Raw genomic sequence first — 22,098 nt, forward strand, 5'->3', positions numbered from 1 at the left:
ATATGATTACAGTTTTCAGAACTGTATTAGTTATTAAACTATACCGATAGTATTTTTTAATATTCAGTATGATATGCTATTTTAAGATTTTGCATATTTATATTTCTTATTTGAAATTTTTGTATTGAAATTACACTATTCCTTTCTACTATAGTAATCTTTATTCTGTATTAGTACTTTTTACTCATATTGTTGCGGTTTTCATAACATTATTGTCTATTTATTTAATAGTAAAGGTTATCATTTAAAGCACAGTAGTTATTTACTTTTTCTGAAGCATGGTTATTTTAACATTTCAGGACTTAAGCACACAAATATGCGTTCCAGAAAATGAAATTTAAAAAAAATGGAGTAACCTGCGTACTCAATTTACAAAGGAGAAACATAAAGAGAAAAAAAATTATACATCTGGTGCAAGCACTGCCATGCAGTACAAATCGGCATGGCAGTTTTACACATCGTTACAATTTTTAAGTGATGTCGTGTCCTTAAGGAATACTGTGACTTCTTTGGTAAGTGATTACTTTTTAAATTTATATAATTTGGCTTATAAAGTAAATAATTTCCCTTTACTATTTGAAAATTTATAGAATTGTTTTTAATATAGGCAAAACTTTAACAGTTTTTGTGATAAATAAAATAATATTGTTATACATACTTAGCTGTGTAAATTATATTAGCCAAATCTTCAAGCTCATGCAGCAGATGGGTCATCTGCAAAAGTTCACACTCACAGCAATTTCTATATATATAACTTCAGTACAAAAGTATTATTTTATTTATCCTTTTACAACTATGTGTGCTATTTAATTTCTTAAATGAAATCTTTATATTTAAAGACTATTCTTAAGCTCATTTACTTAAAAATAATCCCATTTCCCATTAAAGTATAGGTGCAATACCCATTAAAGTATAGGTAAAAGTGGATAGGACCAGGGCTTAATTTCTAAAATCAGAAGTGTCAGAGTTAGTAGAAGTTATATTTTGAATTTATATGAAGACCTAATCTTTTTTCCAATGAATGATATTCTATTGATAATTTCCAAAATAGCTGAGCAGTAAAACTGCTAAATAACTGGTAATTTGACCAGTGTTCGAATGCCACAAATAAGCTGACTGTAAGGTTGGTTTTTGTTTTTTCCTATGCAGAACATGGATACGAGCCATTTTTCCCTAAAAATTCTTCTATGAAGCATCCCTCTCTATAGGCAGATAGTCCTTGAATTGCGTTGTCTTAATCAATTAGTCTAACATCCAGAAAAGCATATGTAATTTATTTTGAAATGAGAGTTAAGGTACTTAAATTTCTCTTCGTAAGTCTATTTTGGTACTCATGTATTAACACAACCACCTTGTCACATATTTGGTGGTCTTCATAAATGTAAAGGTAAAAATTACTTACTGGTACAAGTTAGTGGTTTTTATAACTTTTTTTTAAAAAAACCATTCCCAAATATCTGATAGTGAGTCAGCAAAGTATTATCGACCTACCGAAAAAAGCCGAAAAATCTAAACATGAATTTTAATTATTAAGTAAAAATTATATGATACATTAAAAAATAGGTTCTTACATGTTATCACAAGCACTTTACTACAAGCTCTTTTAAATTTCCAGAATGTGCTAAAATCTGTCGACCATGAGCATAACAATACTTTAGGCAACCATGCTCATAAACATTCCTTCAGTCAAGCAACATTACCCTCATTCTTTTTCATTTATAAAAATTTGCCAAACTTGAGGTGATTACGCTAATATGTTAAGTAATAAAAAATAAAACACTTATGAATTTGCAAAATACTTCTCTAACTTTTAGCGTTATTCTTTTCTCCATGTACACAGTGATCTGTTTTCACTTAAAAAACCAATAAATTGCATAAACTTGTACTGCACATCAACTGTTTACCAAACACATCTCATCGCTGTTTGCGTTAACGGTTTTGTGACAAAATACTATATTCTGCAGAATTTTTACTGCAGTTTCTTCCATTGCTAGCAGATTCCACAAGTGATATTTTAAAAGTAAGTTAAAGGTTCCCAACTCCCAAAAAAAAAATTACGATATCTGTCAAAATCATTAGAATTCCAAATACAACAAAAATAAACAATTGAAACATTGCTTGACTGAAGGATTTTTATGAACAAGGTTGCCTGTGAAATTTTTATGTGCAGAGTATGGCAATTTTTATTAAGGTGGTTGAGATAATATGTGACTACCTCTAATTTTAAAATATTAATAGAGAAACATGAATTCTTATTGCATTTTAAGTAATTATTACTATCAAAATCTTACTTATATTGTTCAAGTTTTTACAAGTAAATGAAGTCCAACTCCGCTTCACATTGAAAAGTTATAAAAATATGGGATGTACATGCACAGATACTGTTCTTTTAAAAACACTCAAATTATTTCTTTTTACTGTAGTAATTATTAGCTTTGCTTTCTTCTCAGTTTATATATATATATATATATATATATATATATATACCATTTTCAATGATAAACTTATATTCACAGCTAAATCAGACATAAGTTAGTCAATATTTTGTTACTTTTAACATACTTAAACATAAGCATTAACTTCTTATATATTTTCTTTTAAATATATGTATTGCATGTTTTTATTGATACCAAATACGCTACAACTTAGACAGCAGAATTACGAGGTTTTTTCGTATTCTTATTCAAGATATTTGACTATTCAACTTTGATATCTCTTGAAAAATCAAGCTTAGGAAATATATTCATTATCCTTATAAATATTTATTTCTGCATGTTTTCCCATAGCTTGTTAATTATGATTTGTTATATATGAATGAATGATAGCTGTAATAGTAAAAATTAAAGTGTTATTTTAATTTTCAGGATTTTAATGATACTAGTACACAAGAAAGAAGTGCAGAAGTTACCAGTCATTCTGAGGAGATGTTTGACATGAACGATTTTGAAGACACTGAAGAGACACAGAGAGAACTATGTCATACACAAACACTACCACAGCTAAAAAGACACACATCAAACACTACAACTTCAAACAAAAAACAGAAACACGATCACATTTACACAGCAGCCACAACAACACTGGAAGAAATTTCTACAATATTAAAATCAAAAAACACTACTCCAAATACATTTACACAGTTCGGTTCCTTTGTTGGTTCCGAACTAAGTCTAATCCGTGACTCTCAACTCCTCACAGACACAAAATATAAAATATACCAAATTCTCACAGATGCACAGACAGAACAAAATGTATTAGATTCCATGAACAACACAGAATAAATAAGAAACTTAGATATATTTATTACTTACCACATTATTTTGTAACATAAAATAAAAATACTTATAAATAATCTTTATTTCTTTATCTTTTATTATAACACATATTGAGAAATCAGGGAACATAAATTGAATAACATATATTGAGAAATTAATAATATTTTATAAATTTATCTTGCCATGCAACTTTTCCTTCATTATTTACATAATCACAAATTTTTCTCGCATTAGCCTTGCTTCAGCAGACCCTGTGTTATAACCATTTTGTTTACACAGGGATTTCATCTTACTTAGCGATTCCTCATTTCGCCATGATCCAGGTATAAAATTAAAGTCCTCATCTTCATGATCGATTAGTTCTCTTGGTGTATACAATTGCCTGGACGGTCTTTCTCGTAGAAAGTTATGCAAACAGCAACATACAGAAACAATTTTATCAACTGTCGCAGGAGGCAGCTGTATTGGTTGCATCAAGATACGAAATCTATTTGATAATATCCCGAATGCATTTTCAACAACACGCCTTGCCCTGGACAGTCGATAATTGAAAATCCTTTGCTGAGGAGAGATATTTTTACCAGGATATGACCTCATCAGATAACATTTCAAAGGAAACGCCTCATCTGCAACCATAAAATAATTCACAGGCTCACTACCTGGAATCAAAGGTGTTGGGCTGGGCAGATCAAGCAAGTTATTGTCTAGCATCGAAAATAAACTTGTTTGGGCAAAAACTCCTCCGTCTGATATTCGTCCATTACATCCAACATCAATAAATGTAAATTTATAATCTGCATCAACTGATGCCACCAGCACAATGCTGTTGAAACTTTTATAATTGTAAAAAGTGCTGCCACCCCCTGCTGGTGCTTTTATCATAACGTGTTTTCCATCGATGGCACCAACACAGTGTGGCAGGTTCCACTTTTCAGCAAAAGCTTCTTCTATGGCTTTCCACTCCTGAGCAGTGTTTGGTGTCTACGAAATGAGAAAATAAGTATTAATTACGAAACTGAAAAAAGGATGCGAATACAAAATATAAATGCAGAAAATGCTATTTAAATATTGGCAAATAGTAAAATCAAATATTTTATCAACGAATATTAGCTACTCATTTGTTATAATAAAATTCACATCAAAGAAATAGATAAAAAAATGTGCTTATATATTTTGGTTGTGTTCCTATGTTTCACTTTTTATCTAATTTTTCCCCATTTTTTTCTCTCTTGTTTTTGATTAAGCTACATAGATTCTATTTAAAGTTTTTAAAATAATGAATGTGTCAGATACAATAAATGGAATTAAAGCTAAGTGACTGTGGGTAAATGAATGTTTTTGATCACAATACCCATACAGACAGAAAAACTGATAATTTTTGGAAAATAAATGATTAAAAAATAAGCTGTTGTTGTACAAACAATAATACAATAAACAAAAAAGGCTTATGCTTGTTTGTACACAGAAACAGAATTTTCATTTAAACAAGATGTTTAAACATTTTATAACTGAATATATATGCTTCTTAATTTGAAGAAAACTCAAAACTAAAAGTGTCTATTGAAGAATTTTGGATGAACCCATAGGTGGTCAATTTAGCAGATTCATTATGTGTTTTATACAGGGTTGATACTAGGTTGTCAATTTGCTGTCCAATGCAATCTCTGCAGTTCCTACATTCTATTGCTAGATGCCTCCCTAATTATACAACAATGTTTATTATGATTTTTCCAAAATCAAATAATCATATCTCTTCTTATAAATGAAAATTTTATTTAAATATACTGAAAAGCATAAACAACATTATGACAGACATTCGCATTGAAAATGGTTCATTCTAGAATTTGAGTCAAATTATTATCTAGAGCATGGACCAACAAACTGGTGCCTGCAAAAGAATTGTAAAATTTTAAGAAGCTGACGAGATATTTTAATGTTGAGTGGGAAAAACAATTTCATTTATAACTTAAAATTATTTTCTTAAACTGTTGGTCGCGACCCCCATAGGAGGTCACCAAAACATTTTAGCAGTTTTTGATAATCCTTTAACTTATTCCAATAATTTTACAATTACCAAATATTTTTACACAATGTATCTGAAAATAGATAAAGATAAGGCAATGTATAAAGTTCTCTTTCTAACTGAACAAAAATCTGATTTTGCGAATTTAATTCATAATAAGTTATGGCTACAAAAGCTGCATTATTTGAGTGACATATTTGAAAAACTAAATGATCTAAATTTGTCGTTTCAAGAAAAAGGTTGCAACATAGTCATATTCAAATTAAAAATTGATGCTTTATTAAGAAAATGACCATATGGAAAACTATGATGGAAAAGGGTTTGTTAGAAATATTTGTCGCAACAACTGAATTTTTAAATGAAAATGATGAAATAGATAAATCAAAAAGATGATGTCTTGAGAAAAACTTTAAGAAATATTTCCCTTCAAATTTTAGTGTCAAAGAACTAATATGGATTGTGAAACTATTTAGAATTAATGTGGAAAATATTACTCATTTGCCATTAAAATCACAAGAAGAACTTGCTGATTTATCAAATAATTCGGGATTGAAACTTTATCTTTAATACGAAGTCTTCAGAAGATTTTTTGCTAGCAATTGCAAAAGATTTCCAACAATTTCTGAAACTGCCATAAACTTTTACCTTTTCTGCAACATATTAGTGAGAGACATTTTCATCTCTAACCACCATAAAATCAAAAGTGTCAATCAAAAAAGTTTAAAAAGCCCTGATTTATTACATGGTAAAAAGTGCATGCTTATGCAACTGAAGTATAATGGTTAGTGTAAAATATAACTTGGAGAGACATTTCATCAGTACGGTGTTTGCATAACATTTTCAAGAGAATGTTACATGAGTAATGAAATTCCAATTGCTATACTAAATCTCTCTCTGCTAGCACTTACAAAGAAAAAACTCAAAGTTATCCGTTATCCAGATACCCCAATGCAACTATTATTTTATGACTTTAATTGTAAATAGGTTACTTAAATTTAAATATCGCAAAGCCTCGAGGACTATCTGTGTAAGAGGAGGGATACCTTCGTAGAGGCCTTTCTAAGGGAAACTAGCTCATATTTATGTTACACATGGGGTAACCACAAAAACCAACCATGCAGCCAACCTGTTCGCCTGGGACGGAACCCAAGCCAGGTCGAACTACCAGTATTCAGTTGTCTTAACCACTCAACCACTGGTGGGGCTCTTAATTCTAAATAGAAAATTATACATTGCACTCCTGTAATACTCTTTTTAAATTAATCACATTTCAAGGAAAACAAGCTCTGAAGTTAATTCAATATTACAAATTTGAGAAAAATTCAACCTAACATTAGTATCCTGATCCTGTAAAAATGAACATTTTTTTTTAAAAATTAAAAGGTCATGATGTTGTTGTGAATTATAAGACCTCATATGTAACATTGATATATTAAGTTTTAACTCACCTTTATGTAATCTTGCATGCATTCCCATAAAGCATCCAATACTTCTGGTATCACTCTTGACAATGTTTGTTTAGGTATTCTAAACAAATACTGTAAATTTGAATAGGAACACCCTGTAACATAATAAAAAACTTAAAAAATAAATTTATTAAAAATGATGTAGTGATATAATTATGATATTTATTCATTATAAATTTCTCAAAATTTAAAAAATTGTGGTTAAAATTATTGTTTGAATTTGTATTTCAATTTTTGTGAATTTGATTTATTAATTTTATAAAAATTAATTGATTTTTTTTCAATAAAATAAAAATTAACTTACCACCAGCTAGAAAGCGTAAAGTAACATGCAGCCTCTCAGATGGTGAAATTGCACAACGCATAATCGTATCCTGTTTTTTAATTTTGCTGCTCACTAAGTTTAATAAATAATCAAAATCGCACGGCATCATTCGCAAATACTTTCCAAATTCCACCCTGTCTTCAAAACGCAGCTCTTGGAACAGGGTATTATGGGCTCCATGAATTTCTCTGCGTTTCACCCAATTTCTCGTCCAAATACGCTTTCTTTTTTCTTCTTCTGCAGCAGCAGCAGCGAGGATCAAAATCGCAGATGTTGCTACAGTAGCAATTAACGGGAAATCTTCATCCGTTTTTATTATTGTCGCCTAAATTCACTCCCGCACAGTTTTGTTTTCACAGTTGTTGATAGTGTGACGCTACATAGGGCGGGAATTCTTCCTCGGACAGTGATTGGTTAAGGCATTTCCTGTACCGACGACAAAATCGTTGCGTGTGGACAAGCAAGCTCTCGCAGATAAAATCGTACGAGAAAGTCGGCCGATAAAATCGGTACGTGTAGACGGGCCTTAAAACTAAGATTTCTAAATGAAACAAGTACTGCAGAAACAAATGGACCCAAAGTAGGCTTTAGCAAAATAAAATAAATTTAAATTTCAGCCAAATTAGATTCCAAACAGTAGGGACAAGTTTGTACAGCTTTATAGAATAAATGTTCTTAATTCGAATTTCTTCTACTTCAACATTTGAACATCACTACATATTTTCCAGTTTTTGTGAAATGTGGGTTTTCAGTCTGTTGAAGCTAAAATGAGTAACGGTATAAACAGCTGAATCTTGAATGGCAAATTCTGTAAGGACGTTTGAAAGATTTTCGGTGAAACAATAAATTACTGAGGTAACTTTTCGTAATTAAGACTTATTCTACAAAGTGAACAATATTTTAGGTAGTTAAGTTTCGAATCCAAATATTAGAATTTTTACTTTACTATAAAACCAGAAAATATTTCAAAAGGACATACGAAACTACTATTAGGAGATGCTACAGCGAACTTCAGTGACATCACAGCTGAACGAGTCTCTGGCTTTTCGTTTGTTTACTCCACTTGAGCTAACCTGTTCTTTCTACGGACCTTGCACTTACCCAACCACATATAGGTAACTCGCAAAACACCACGCATACTCAATTTACTCTTCGCAAACCACGAGTGCTTTCGAACAGACCTTGTAATTCGATATCTACATTCGTCTCCAGTAACTCTACACATCCACTCGAAATCATCTACACAGTTCTTTCGCAGACTAGTTTCATATCAGTTTGACAAACTGGGTATTTATATGATCTTACAATCAAACTTTTCTCCACACACCACTCACTCACGCTTTTTTTTTACCTCTTCGCTCCGACTGATAAAAAAATTCAGATTCAGATAATCATTCTTCAGAAAGAATGATTATCTGAAGAAGTGCAAGGTTCTTCAGAAAGCACCGAATCAGACACACTCATCAATAACCAAAACGTTCTTTAAGCAAAAGGATTCTTTTCTGTATTTTGAACTCTTATGGTTATAATTTTTAAATCATGCATTCAAAATTTTCAATCGTTTGGTAATGATCGTTTTTAATCGTGTGGTATCTTAAAAATTAATTTGTGAGAGATAACTTGTTGCATTAAATTCTTCTCTACCCCACAACACACAAAAGTAGATTTATAATAAAAGAAATCTCGCGCGGAACATTATAAACCTAACATTTCAACTCAGTTAAAATATAATTTTTCTTTAAGTATAAAGCTATTGCATGCTTATAGCTTGTTTTTAAGAAGAGGCGTAACTGACGACTCAGGCGAACGCAGTTCGCAATAAACGGGCCCCCGCGCGGATGCGCTATCCCTGGATAACATGTGAGGGCGATTTTCGAGCTTCTGATTTACCATAGCATTGGTAGTTCCTAAAAGGAGAAAACAAAACATGATAGAAGAAACAAAAGATGTAGGATGGTTTGGAAAAAATAACATGCCCAAGCAGTATTACATGACTGAAAAAGTTTTCTGGAAGTATGTCGCCGAGGACAAGTTATCCGCCAACCAGTAGCCGCGGTACTCCGGAAAGGAAGAATAGAGAGCGAGGTGGGCGGAGCAGGTGGTCACCCACCCAAGTCCTGTCCCTGCTGCTTAACTTTTCGGCGCTAACGCCGCAATAAGGCTTCATGATCTTGGAGAAAAAAAGAGTTGTACGGTGAAAGTTTAATCACTTGCTAATTGAAAGATGTTCATCAGAATTAGAAGTTTCTCAGGGTTGCTAGGGCTGCTTGAAGATGTTGATGGTTTTCTCTGAAAGCTGTAACAAACTTTCTAATGCAGTTGTCACTAAAAATTTCTTGCATCTGTTTGAAAACGTTCATAAGGTCCAGTATAGGTTTGAAATCACTTTCTTTCACGGCGTAGCCGATGTCTTGTATCTGTTGAGGCTGGGTAGTATCAGTTTCCTTAGGAGTTCGTAGCACAGGGGAAATTTGTGATTTAGCCGCGTCAGCATAACTCACGCCTGGTCTTGCATGTGAAGGACGAGGATTCTTCGTAAATTTCAGAAAATACTCACAACCACGATAGGAACTAACGTGGTTTTTTGAGCAGTTACTGCAAGTTGGTTCGTCAGTCTTCTTAAGATCACACTCCGCAGAGATGTGATTTTTAGCACATTTCACACATTTGGGGGGGAGTTTGCAGCTATCAAATGAATGTCCAATTTTTTGGCAGTTGTAACATTGATACACAGAGAATCTTGGTTTATACTTCTCGACCTGCACGGCAAATCGAAGGAGTCGCTGGATATCGTAAACTTCATCAATATTCAGAGTATGACGCAGTTGCACTTGGAAAATAGGCAGGGGGGCTTTGGTACGAAAATTTCTGAGCCGTGCAATTTTATGCACCTGAAAGTTCAAATCCGTTAGGGCTTGCTTAATTTTGTCAACATCAGTATTAACGGGCAGTCCTTTAATCACAATTTTTCTGGGTCTATCATTTTTGTGTTTCACCAGGAAGAATCCAATGGAACGTTGATTTAAAAGGTTCACAATGTGGTTGTAATCTTGCAATGTTTCAGGAATAACACGAAGACAGTCGTGGAGGAATTTGTCTAGGAACTTGGCTTCAGTGTTTTCACTGATGTCCGCGAGAATTTGATGGTGCTCATCCGTAGTATTTATCATAACGTGAGGGACGTTGCTCAAGCTATTAGTAGGAGTAGGTTTTTCAGTATTATCAGCAGTGTTCGTATCCATGTTTTCTTCGCTCTCTAGAGCATTAAATTGATTGCTTAACTCCGGCTGCAGGGCACGTTCAGGGCTCTTGAGGCGTGCAATCTTCTTCGGCGTAGTGAACTCGTTTTCCTTAACAGCATCCGCAGGCTCGCAGGGTTCTTCAATGTTAGGGAGGGGAAGAACAGGAAACGGTCTTTTGCGTTTTCGGAATAGACACGCTTCTGGGTGGTCTATACTTGAAAGATAAGTTTCACATTTTCCTTGGATTGAGGTAATATCTTCCTTGAATTTGTTGCGAATATTAACAGTTTCCACAAGACCGGATTCCACTAATTTTAAGTGGTTTGGATTGAGTTTCTTGATCAGGGGAATTGCAGCATTCAGGTGGTCACGTGCTTCTTCAATAAGAGGAATAGCTTGAATGGCGGCTTCGTAGTCCATTGTATCTCGGATATTGAAAGTACGACAGAGTGGCAGCAATAGCTCACTTCCGTAGTTAGTACCATTAGAGAGTGTAAGCTTGGGAGGAAAAGTAATTACTCCATTTTCGGATATTTGCAGTCTTGATTCTGGTCGTTTCACCTCTTCTAAGAAGAATCGAATAACTTGCTTCATCGCGTGATCGCTTTGAGGGTTAGCTTGCAGTTTGCATAAGAGATCTGCTAGTTCAGCTTGTATCCGTGCTTTTTTAACTTCCTTGGTAGTTTCTTGATATTTTTGTCGTAAGTAAGTAATAGTTCTAACCGTTCCGTCAGGAACGGGTACATCAGAGATTCCGTTAGCCTTAGCAGTTTGGATGATTTGCTTAAGCTCATCCAGTTGACAATTACGGGTGTCGTAAGCCGTACGATAGTAGGCATAATCGTCCTTGCCAATGAGATATAAGAAATAGGGATTCTTATCAGCAGTAGTTTCTTCTTACATCTTGCTCAACGTCATGCACAGAAATGATCAACTGACAGTAGGCTGTGGGCGTAACCAATATTACGTCATATAAAAGGCGTGTCCGAGCCTAAGAGAACTAAACAACGTATTCTAGGATTGAACCCCCAAAATTTATAAATCCGATTTTTTGTGTCAAATTTCGTGCATGGGTAAATGATCCGCTTTTAAATTTCTTTTGCTTCAATAATATATCAAATCACAATACCATTCTTTATTTTGTTTACTCGCCATGCTAATGAGTGATAGCGCCATGCTATTGGTAAATTCAATTGCGTGTACATTAAAAAGACCATCAAATATGAACCATTATTTTGAATTAATTAATTAGTTTGAATTTATGCAGGGATTTTTCTCATAGCCATTATTGATAGTTACTTAAGTAACCATCGAGTGAGTTTTCTAGTAACTATTAATTTATTTATCCGCGATTCCAGAGCTCTGATACACCATCTAGTGGCTAAAAGGTGGAAACATTAAAAAATAGTATTTAAGTTTGACAATACTATGTAGTTTGTGAAGCGTGTTGTGATCGAAAAGTAATTAAACGTTTATTTTTTATTGTTGTGGGCATTATGTGTTCAGTCGTTTTAATCACTTGTAGGACAAATCTAAAGAAAATGCTTCTAATATCATGTAATCAAAAGTTAACTACATGTTATATGCCAGGATTGCTTTCTCAAGTACTGAGGGTGTGATGCTTCTTTGGCGAAATGAAACAACTCCAATGATGGAACACAGCAATAACTTTTATTTAACACTCAAAATGGCGACATACAAACAAAAAAAGAAAACATATTCTATCATTTAAAAATAAATTACATTCTTCGTGCGAGAGTCGCACGAGGCACTCGAGTCTGGTTTCAAATATTGCCATTCACAAATACCTTAATGTTCATCTATTTAAATTATTTAAACTACAAGATTTTAATATTATTTAAATGTGTTACAACCTCTCCCCCAACGGAGAGACTTTTGCCGAAGGGAAAAGTTCTGTAAAAATTCGAAAGTTTATAAGCTCGGCATGCTGAATTATTTTAAGAAGAGGTAATTTCTCCCATAAGTTCCAAACTTTAGACCAAAATTTTAAGTTTTCAACAAATACTTTTGCACCACATTTAAATAGAAAAAAATGGAGAATGATCTAGTCTTCCTTTTTTTTCTTGACGGCGCCTATATCTCTTCCATGGTGGACCAGTTTCTCGGCTATAATTCACAGCAAAGCCTTTCCTCAGTTCATCTGTGCCTTTCGGATAATATTCAATTGTCATTTGTTTTCGACAATTGTTTTCTTCGTCTATTAGTAGCGGCTTTGATATTAAATCAAAAGCCGAAAGATGATGATAACGCTGCAATGCAAAATGATTCTCAATATTAATTTCTTTATCGTTTTTCAAATTTTCATGAAAATCTTCTACGTTTAGTTCCGGTGATTTAACTTCTTCAAAGATATCTCTGGATGCTTTATTTTCTTCTTTCATCGGTTCCAAGATCTTCTCTTCAGCTATTTTTCTTTTCCTTTGAACTCTAGTAGAGACGGCATTAACCTGGTGAGGATGACTATCAGGTTCCTTTCCTTGTTTATTCAACAGTGCAAAAGTTCGATTGCCTAATAAATACCTTCCTTTGTCGAGTTCATTTCTAATAATGGCAGCCTTAGTTATTACTCGCCCAAGATCGCAATTTAGTTCGATCTCAGCCAATGGTAAACAGGTTGGATTCAAATCTAATGGCTGTTGCACCCACACATTTTCACCTGTCAGCATTTCCGGCGTGATGTATTTGCGACAAACTATATCAATACTAGCACCTGAATCTCTTAATATAGGAATTTTATGACCATTTACGTAACCCATACTAGTATAAGGTTATAGAAATTTATCCTCTGGTTTTGCCCTAATTCTGTTAAGATTAGCAGGAGATTCAGTACTATTCTTAAGTTTTGGACATTGGGGTCTTAAATGTTGATAGGACCCACACTGATAGCATTGTGGCGTTTTTCGTTTTTCATATTTATCATCTGGACGTGGACTTCTAGGTCTATGAAACCAGCTTTGCGAATTAAATCCTGATGACAATTTTTTTTCAGTTTTATTTTTATTATCTGAACTCAATTTACCATGAGTTAGTGCATTGTATCTTTCTTTCTGCCGATCCATTACAGGCTTTTTTTGAAAGTTTCCGCAAACGTTTTCATAGGCATCAAGTTTTTCAGATAATTTTTGAGATGAAATCATCTCTACCCATTCATCAAGAAAATGATCTCGAATTTCAGGAGGAACTCGACGTTTAAGTTGGTCAAGCACCATCAAATCTAGCAACTGATCAAAAGTCTTAACTCCTAGACCAGTCACCCATTCTTTGCAATAATTTTCTATTTCATAATTGAAATCCACCCATGTGGATTCGGTACTTTTTTGATGTTTCATAAATTTCTGCCTAAACTTTTCCGGGCTTAATTTAAACCGTCTTAACAATAAATTTTTCACGTGTTCATAGTCTTTAGCTTTATCGGAGGGTTCTCTAGCTATTAACTGGGTTACTTCGTAAGGAAGTAGTCCTAGTAAATGAGATACAAATTCTTCTTTATCAATTTTAGCCCATTCTGCTTGCCTTTCAAACAATAGCAAATATAGACTGATATCTCCTTTCTTGTCATCGAATTTCTGCATAAGGTGACGCAGCTCCGTTTTCGGCCGGATCTGTCCGGTATTTTGAGACTTTGTCTCTGCTTCAAGTCTTAATCTCTCTAATTCATACTGTTCGTTTCTTCTCCGCTCTTCAGCTTCTTCCTGTCTCCTACGTTCTTCTCTTTCCTCCCTCTCTTTCCGTTCTTCTCTTTCCGTTCTTCTCTTTCCTCCCTATCTTTCCTTTCTTCTCTTTCTCTTTCCTCCCTCTCTTTCCGTTCTTCTATTATTGTGTCTAAAACTCCTTTGACGAAGACTTCATCATAATCTCTACTTTCAACAATTTTCTGTTTTAAATCAACTATTTTCAAATCTGCAGTCACATGAACTCCCAGTTCAGCTGCGAGATTTTGCAAATCTTCCTTACGAGCTCTTCCTAAGTAAGACATTGTTTCTATGTTTAAAATTAACGAACACTGTGTTCCTATATTTCCTCAAAATAGCTCAATTCAAGTACTTTAATTAATTAATGCAGTCAGAATCACGAAATTAAATGCACTTTGTTAAGTACGTATACCTCAAAAATGAAGTATTTAAATTATATGAAGTTCATTCTCTCTACCACATTAATTGTGATTAAAATAAGAATAATAACATAGAGCAATATATATATCTACCGTCTGCACAACTAAAATGAATATTAAATATAATATCAAATACGGTAATAAAATAAGACAATTTATTATTAACAGGAAGTAATAATCTGGTATCACTAATATTATGTTCAGTGATGAACTAATAAAATAAAAATACGCACGATTATTCGATCTCGCCGGTGCCTCCAAAATAATTAAGACTGTGATGCTTCTTTGGCGAAATGAAGCAACTCCAATGATGGAACACAGCAATAACTTTTATTTAACACTCAAAATGGCGACATACAAACAAAAAAAGAAAACATATTCTATCATTTAAAAATAAATTACATTCTTCGTGCGAGAGTCGCACGAGGCACTCGAGTCTGGTTTCAAATATTGCCATTCACAAATACCTTAATGTTCATCTATTTAAATTATTTAAACTACAAGATTTTAATATTATTTAAATCTGTTACAACCGGTAGGTAATACTTTAATCTGCTCTTTTTTTTCTGAATGTTTGGTCATGGTATTATTCATTGCATGTATTTTTATAATACATATAGAATACTAATATTTATATTACAAGTGTCTTTTTTCATTTTTAAGTGCTTTGCTTGTTGATATTCTCAAAATTGCATCTGATAATTAGTGCTATTATGTATATAATAGATATAAATATAATAGACGAATATATTAGATCAATATATTTTTAGTACATAATGATTCACTATCATTTTTATGGGAAAAAAAAAGACACTTTTGACTGCACAGATTTTCTGGAAATCCCAAGTTAAACACGTATGAAATCATTCGTTTACAATCAATGAACTTTAAAATCAGCTACCTGTCGCAATACAATAAAACACAGACACAATTTCCTACAACAACCCGCAGTTCCTCCTTTACATAAACAAGACATTGTTTCTAAAAAAATTTACTTTTCCTTTTTAACAATGAAATGTCCTTCGATTTCATGCGATCAGGATGCTATACAACTTATCCTTAAATAGGAAGCCAAAATTTGTAAATTAAATTTTTCAAGTAAAATTTCGTGCATTATCAAGTAATCCGCTTTTTAAAATTTTCTCTACTTCAGTAACACAGCGAGAATTTACGCCTCCTTGAACAAAATCAAACATTTCGGAACAGCTAAGCAACTCCATTTTTGAATGTACGAAGTCAGATCACAAATAAAAATACCGGTTTTTATCCGTCACATTAATGTGTGAAACCGTCACCTATAGGTGAATTGAAAGGAAATGTTTAAGAAAAATAGGGAGTTGTGTTTGTTTGTGTTTGAGGGCGCTGCGATCACCGAGGCAAGCGGCTGGACGTTCGCAGCGCTCCGTAAAAAAGTGAAAAAAATTCATTTCCCCTTGGGGATTATCAATTAAATTACTTTGAAATACTGATTTTTCTACAATACCTACACGTTTTCAAAAGTTTTTCAGTTGCGATGTTGATGAGAATGAAACAGCGGACAATGTGAGGAAGTACAACGAAAGGCTGGAATTTTAAGATAAGTACCCTTCTTTCATCTAAACTCAATCAAATTTCTATAAATGTTTATGAATTATAGTGCTTTCTATAGTGCCTTTAAATCAATAAATTTTAACTTTTAATCAGTTTTTAGCATTAAAAAATACTTGAAATTGCTTATTGCCTGTGGCTTCCTTTGTTAAACAATTCCGAACAGACGCCAACGTTATCAGTTCACGTCTGTCGTCACTTACAATTGCTTTGAGGAATCTCGTGAGAGGGAAAATAGGGGACTCACGGCATCGCGCTATTTCCTCTCGGATCCTCTGGATTCTTTTTTTTTTAGATCGCTTAAATATTTTTTGCCTTTAAATAATATTATACCTCACCGATTTTTTCTCATACTGTTCCTTGCTATCTGTTAAATGTCCATATGTAACGGATGGATTATTCGTCACTGCCTTAAATAAACTCTTAGAACTATGAGCTTATATAAACAACAGTGTCCCTCATTGTGTAATTAATTAAGTAATTAATTGTGTAATTAATTAATTAAGTAGTAATAAATTATGATAGCAAAATAATAAATCTTGTAATAAATTATGATATATAAATTAATAAATACTATGTTTAATTTGTGTTTTTAATACATATACTCAGTAATTTACATACATATATATATATATATATATATATATATATCTTTTTTTTTTTTTTTTTTTTTTTTTTGTGTGTGTGTGTGTGTGTACGGTTGTGGTCTTGTATTGTATATGGTTCTATCTTGTTTGTCTGCTGCTGTGTTTTGCAAAAATGTATGAAAATGTTGGGAACGAAAATAGCACAAGTTACTTTAGTTAAATTAATATATACGTATGATGACTTTTGTTGATATCTCAGGATGCAATACATATTACTTTGCATATACTCAGCATACATATTACTTTGTATTTCATGCTAAATACCTTGATACGAAGCAATTTAACACCGTCAATATTTTTTTCTCCTCCAGTAACACATCTATTCATCATTACCAAACACACTCACCACACACACACACACACACTTGTGAGACACTATTTATTGTAAATGAAGACAAATTTTCCTCCTTTTAACTACACTCATGGACACAGTCGTATTTTAGGATATTTTCTACTTCTTTTCCTTTTCTTTCTATAGGCCCTTTTTTTTTTCCCCTCTCTATTATTTTTGGGATATTTATTTTAAATTTTATTTTGTCCCATCTTTTCTTCCTGACCTTTTGAACTCGTGCAAGATGTACGAAGTTCCCTTTTTACTCTCCTCAAATACGAAATTGCCCTCTTTCTATATACCTTTCCTTCACACCTATGCTTGATTTTTCGCCCATCGGTGCAAAAAGACTTAGCGGGTGCAAAACAAGACATCTGTCTACTTTGTCTGTCTGTCTTTAAGAAAAATATCCATTTTATGCCTCGCAAAATCATAACATAAGAGAATATGCTCTTATTGCAGTAAAATGTTTATGAATTATAGTGCTTGCAATACAGGAATACCTTGCAAAATTCAATATTTGTCTAGAAATTTCTGTACCTGTATGACGGGCGTTATTCTTCCACTACATTAACTGTAACCGATATATACTCCTTTTTATCCTTCTAATGGCTGCTTGTGCAACATAAATTTCGAAGGTCAGATTCTTTTTGAAATTACTAATGTATCTAATATAACTTTTATTTATGGTCTTGCTTTCTGTAACTGTTTCTTGTATGCTAGAGTATCACAATGGAAGATTAATTCTATATTTTGAAAAGGCATGATTTTTACTTTGAGAGAATTAGTAAGATGGCTGGGTTTAACTATGATAGAAATGCTCTTAAATTTGATTGCCATTTCTGTATTTTCACTTATGGCAACTCTAAAACTCGAAAATGAAATCGCGATGTCATGGTGGTCAACTTTTGTCCCCTTATTCATATGTGACGGACTTAATGCTTATTTTTGTGTTATCGTTTTTATCCGTCAGTATTTGGAAGGTATGTACAAGGCTGCTGCCTTGAGATCATCTTGGAGTTTCATACAATTATTATTAGTATTTTTATTCAAGTTATTACTTTGTCTTAAATTAGAAGGACAGAAAAATTTAGTATATTCAGAAGTGTTATCACCACTATTTATTTTGCTGATGTTGATTATGGTTAGAGCCTGCCATTTAAATTAAACAAGTATTAGGTTGTGGAACCGAACTTAAATTATATTTATCAATCATATGTGAACTGTGCATTTTTTTCAACTCTAGAGAAAATGAAAATTTGGACATCGGAGCATACTTTCCAGCACCCTTGGGAGACTGTAACTCAAGCAGCTTGGCGGAAATATCCAAATCCAATGAATCCTGCAGTTGAAGCAATCGACATCGTCGATAGAAAAATTTGCAATGGAGTACTCAAAACTCATCGTCTCATCAGCTCCAAGTGGGGACTACCATCCTGGGCCTCCAAACTTCTAGGATCAGACAAAACATGTTACGCCAGTGAACACTCTGAAGTCAACCCTAAAGATAAAGTTATGACATTACAGACTCGAAATCTTACATTTTGTAACGAGGTGTCTGTGGTAGAAAAGCTTACATATAGTCCTCATCCATCGAAACAGGACTGTACTCTTTTAAAGCAAGAAGCAGTAGTTACAATAAAAAATGTGCCTTTAAGCAGTTATATAGAAGATTATTTAGCCCGCACAATATCTTCAAATGCCGCTAAAGGTCGTCAGGCTATGGAATGGGTTATTGGAAAAATTAATGATGAAGTTCAAGAATTTACTCATAAAACTGTAAAAGGCATGGATGAATTAACTGTGACAGCTAAAAAAAGTATTTCTGTGATGGAGGATTTCACATCCTCTGCAAAGAAAGGAATGAATGACTTAAACCATTTTGCTGAAGGCACACTCCACTTTGAAAAATGATTATTGTGTTCTCTAGGTAATTAATTAAATAGACTTCAAAATAAATGATTCAAATTTAGATTTATTGCTTTCTGTGAAACTGTTAGGCAACAAATTTATTTGCATACCTTATTTTTATTACTAAAACTGATAAGAAATTCAGTCTGAGTACCTATAATTGGTTAGAGTTTAAAATTCATAATCTCGGTGTGCTTTTGTAAAAAATATTTGCTCAAGCATTTTTATTCTGTAAATATTATGTCTTTCATACTAAATCACATGACATTTTTATAAGTGTATTTATTTCAGGATAATGTTCAAATTTTTCAGATAGTATAAAAATATTTGCTTTCAATTTAAGGGTAATTAATAGCTATTTCAGTAATTTTATATGCATTTGTAAAAAACAATTTACAGTTGTAGCATTTTTAAAAATAGCATGATGTATTTTAAAAACATTTGTAATCTAGTGTAATCACACTTATAAAAGTAACATTATATTCCCATGTAAGGTATTTGTAACAAAATTTGATAAGTTTGTTTTTAAGGTACAATAACATGCCAAACAACTATTAACTTAGAAGGTAAACAACAAAAATCAGCGTTATATTTTCAAATTTTGGCTGTGAAAATTTGAAAATGTTGATTTTTGTTGTTTCACTTTTAAATTAATGTTTGGTTTTGTTAAGCTCTCCAAACCTAAGTGATAGTTCTGATTTTTTAATTTAAGAAGTAGAATAGCATATCTAAGATTAAGTTGTTGAAAAAAAGTTCATCTAGAATAACTACTGATTGTGTTTTAATGTATTTAAAAAACTTTTAGCTGGTGCTTATGTCGTAATTAAGCCTTATTTTGAATGAGCTTAACTAAAAGAGCATTGAGTGATGTTTCAGTGCAATTAATGCCAGTTTTACTTAATGTGTAGTTATATATATATGAGTAATTCAATTATTAATTTTGTTTGTATGTTAGATTTAAAATGCAGCATGTAAGAATTGAAGAAAGTGAAATTGTTTTCTCTTCTAAACTGATAATTAAAAATACTACATGTTTTAAGTTTCTGCTATTAAGATTATTATTAGCATAAAAGCTGATATAAATATATTTTTTTAAATGTTAGCTGTTGTACATTTATTTAAATCAAAACATGATATTCATTTAGAAAATAAAGCAGATGTTTAGTTATGTAAATGTATTTAAAAAGTAGGAACGCACTCTTAAAATGAATGATTTTATTCCATTACTCAGTAATATTTGAAAGCAATAATTCTTTATTTTTGTTCTGTATGTAATATATTGAATTTAAAGTGCTCTCCGTTGTAAAAACATGTGTATGTATGTGGACAAGAAAATAAATACGGATAGTTTATTAAGTTTTTGTACTTTTTTAACATTTATTTTCAAGATTACTATTAAATTTCACACTTTTAAACCACAGCCATGTTGGTCAAAAACAAGACTCTGCATACTGGTTTTTCATTTTCTGTTATCATAACATTTCATTGCTATGTTTTTTACACATTAGGTATTTAGGAACAACTTTAGTATTGGTCGTTTTGGCGATTTTTTGATTTGGCGACAAACTTCGGTTGCCAATGTATACCGGCTTTCAAGATCGGAAAAAAAATGGCGGATTGTCAACAAAATCCGATCTAGACTAAATAACAATCCTAAAAAATAAGCTCTTAATCAGAATAATCTGTCTTTCTCTAATTTTCAACATTTCTAGTACAGCTATGATAAATTCATGAAACACTACCGTAAATGAATTTATGGCAGTGATTATGTTATGAGTTATGAAATTTACAAAAGGTTAATATTTTAAATTACAAAATATAATATTAATGTATTAAACATTAATATTTTAAGTAGTTAGTTAATATTTATGTTATATTAGTATTTAGTTAATATTTTAAATTTACAAAAGGTTAATTTTTATGTTATGAATAATGAAATTTACTAGAGGTTCATAAGTGCTTTTCAAACTAGTAGTATATGTTACTTTAGTTTCTTAGATTCTGTTATTAAAAGAAAATAAAAAAATATTTCAAAGTGAAGGAAATCAAATTAAATTATAATGAGCAAGTTTTGTAGCAGCGTTAGAAATATTTTTTATGATTAAATTTTGTAAATGGTAAAAATATTAAGAAGTGTGTACTTTTTAATCCCTAAATTTATTACAAGTAATTTATGTTTATAATTTAAAAGCTAAAATTAAATTATCACAATGAGTAAATTTTGTACCAATGGTAATAATACAACAATCATCATAAATGATGATTTCTGTGAAAAATTCGAACAGTCATTGGAATCCACTAGTGTTGAAGTGATAAGCCACTGAACAGTGGTAGTTCAGGCTGGCTATAATGGAGTTTTTGTGGTTTTTCGTACATGTAATGTGAATCTGAGCCAGTTTCTCTTAAAAAGTACTTTATAAAGGCATCCTTCTTCTGCTAGCCAGCATATATATTTATTTTCTATTCATAATTCTCTCTTATTTTCTTATTTCTTAATTCTAAATCTTACTTCTGAAGCGAAGAAGTGTTGCATCTATAGGTCGAAAAATATGGTCAATATGTTTGCAAAATCCTGTTCAGTTTTGGACAGCATTTAAATAAAATAAATAATTTGTATATGATGCAAACAAAAATGCATTACACTATTTCATGTAGTGAATAATTAATCAGGGCACAAAGTATAATGTAACATTCTTTATTTTGTAACCAGTTATTTTATGCTTGGGATCTTTACTATCAATTTCATCCATCCATTTTCCCACCAGAATCTAAATGGAAGTTTTTAGTTTGTAAAACAAACTGTATTTTGCCTTTCAAGGCCATGTTACTAGGTTTCTGGATAAGATAAGATTTGCAGTCTTCAGTCTTGCATTGTAATTGCTGATAGTTTGATTTCCATGCCATTTAAGTTTTTAACCAACTTTGCATTAAATTGATGTATTTGAATTTAAATTTTACATTTGAACTTAATTGTTATCATAAGTTATCTTGCCACAAGTGGTTGACTGAGTTGTAAGCACAAAGTGTGCCTTCTGTTCTGTACATCTAAACATTATAAGAGAATAAAAGTATATCTTAACTTAATAAGAATATATCTAAACTTTATAATAATAACATTTAAAGACATTGAAATCAGTATCTAAGTGCTTGCCATGTAGT

At 32.1% G+C, this 22,098-nt stretch overlaps 3 protein-coding genes across 3 annotated transcripts; all 3 read left to right on the forward strand.

Annotated features, from left to right (window-relative positions):
• Positions 1-338: 338 nt before the first annotated feature.
• Positions 339-3,496, forward strand: LOC118187047 (uncharacterized). The gene is made up of 2 exons (XM_085820245.1): positions 339-512; positions 2,865-3,496. The coding sequence occupies exons 1-2, from the start codon at positions 426-428 to the stop codon at positions 3,279-3,281; spliced, it is 504 nt and encodes a 167-aa protein (XP_085676371.1). The 5' UTR covers positions 339-425; the 3' UTR covers positions 3,282-3,496.
• Positions 3,497-17,514: 14,018 nt separating this feature from the next.
• slmo (PRELI domain containing slowmo) lies at positions 17,515-20,295 on the forward strand. Its single transcript, XM_035357231.2, has 2 exons — positions 17,515-17,666; positions 18,275-20,295. Exon 2 carries the CDS (start codon positions 18,280-18,282, stop codon positions 18,940-18,942), a length of 663 nt encoding a protein of 220 aa, XP_035213122.1. The 5' UTR covers positions 17,515-17,666; positions 18,275-18,279; the 3' UTR covers positions 18,943-20,295.
• LOC146996187 (transmembrane protein 203-like) lies at positions 17,673-18,268 on the forward strand. The gene has a single exon (XM_085820246.1). It carries the CDS (start codon positions 17,792-17,794, stop codon positions 18,194-18,196), a length of 405 nt encoding a protein of 134 aa, XP_085676372.1. The 5' UTR covers positions 17,673-17,791; the 3' UTR covers positions 18,197-18,268.
• Positions 20,296-22,098: the final 1,803 nt, after the last annotated feature.

Source organism: Stegodyphus dumicola, chromosome 7, assembly GCF_044657685.1.
Source record: "Stegodyphus dumicola isolate Sdum_Otavi_A_Nest chromosome 7, ASM4465768v1".
Lineage (NCBI taxonomy): Eukaryota > Metazoa > Arthropoda > Arachnida > Araneae > Eresidae > Stegodyphus > Stegodyphus dumicola.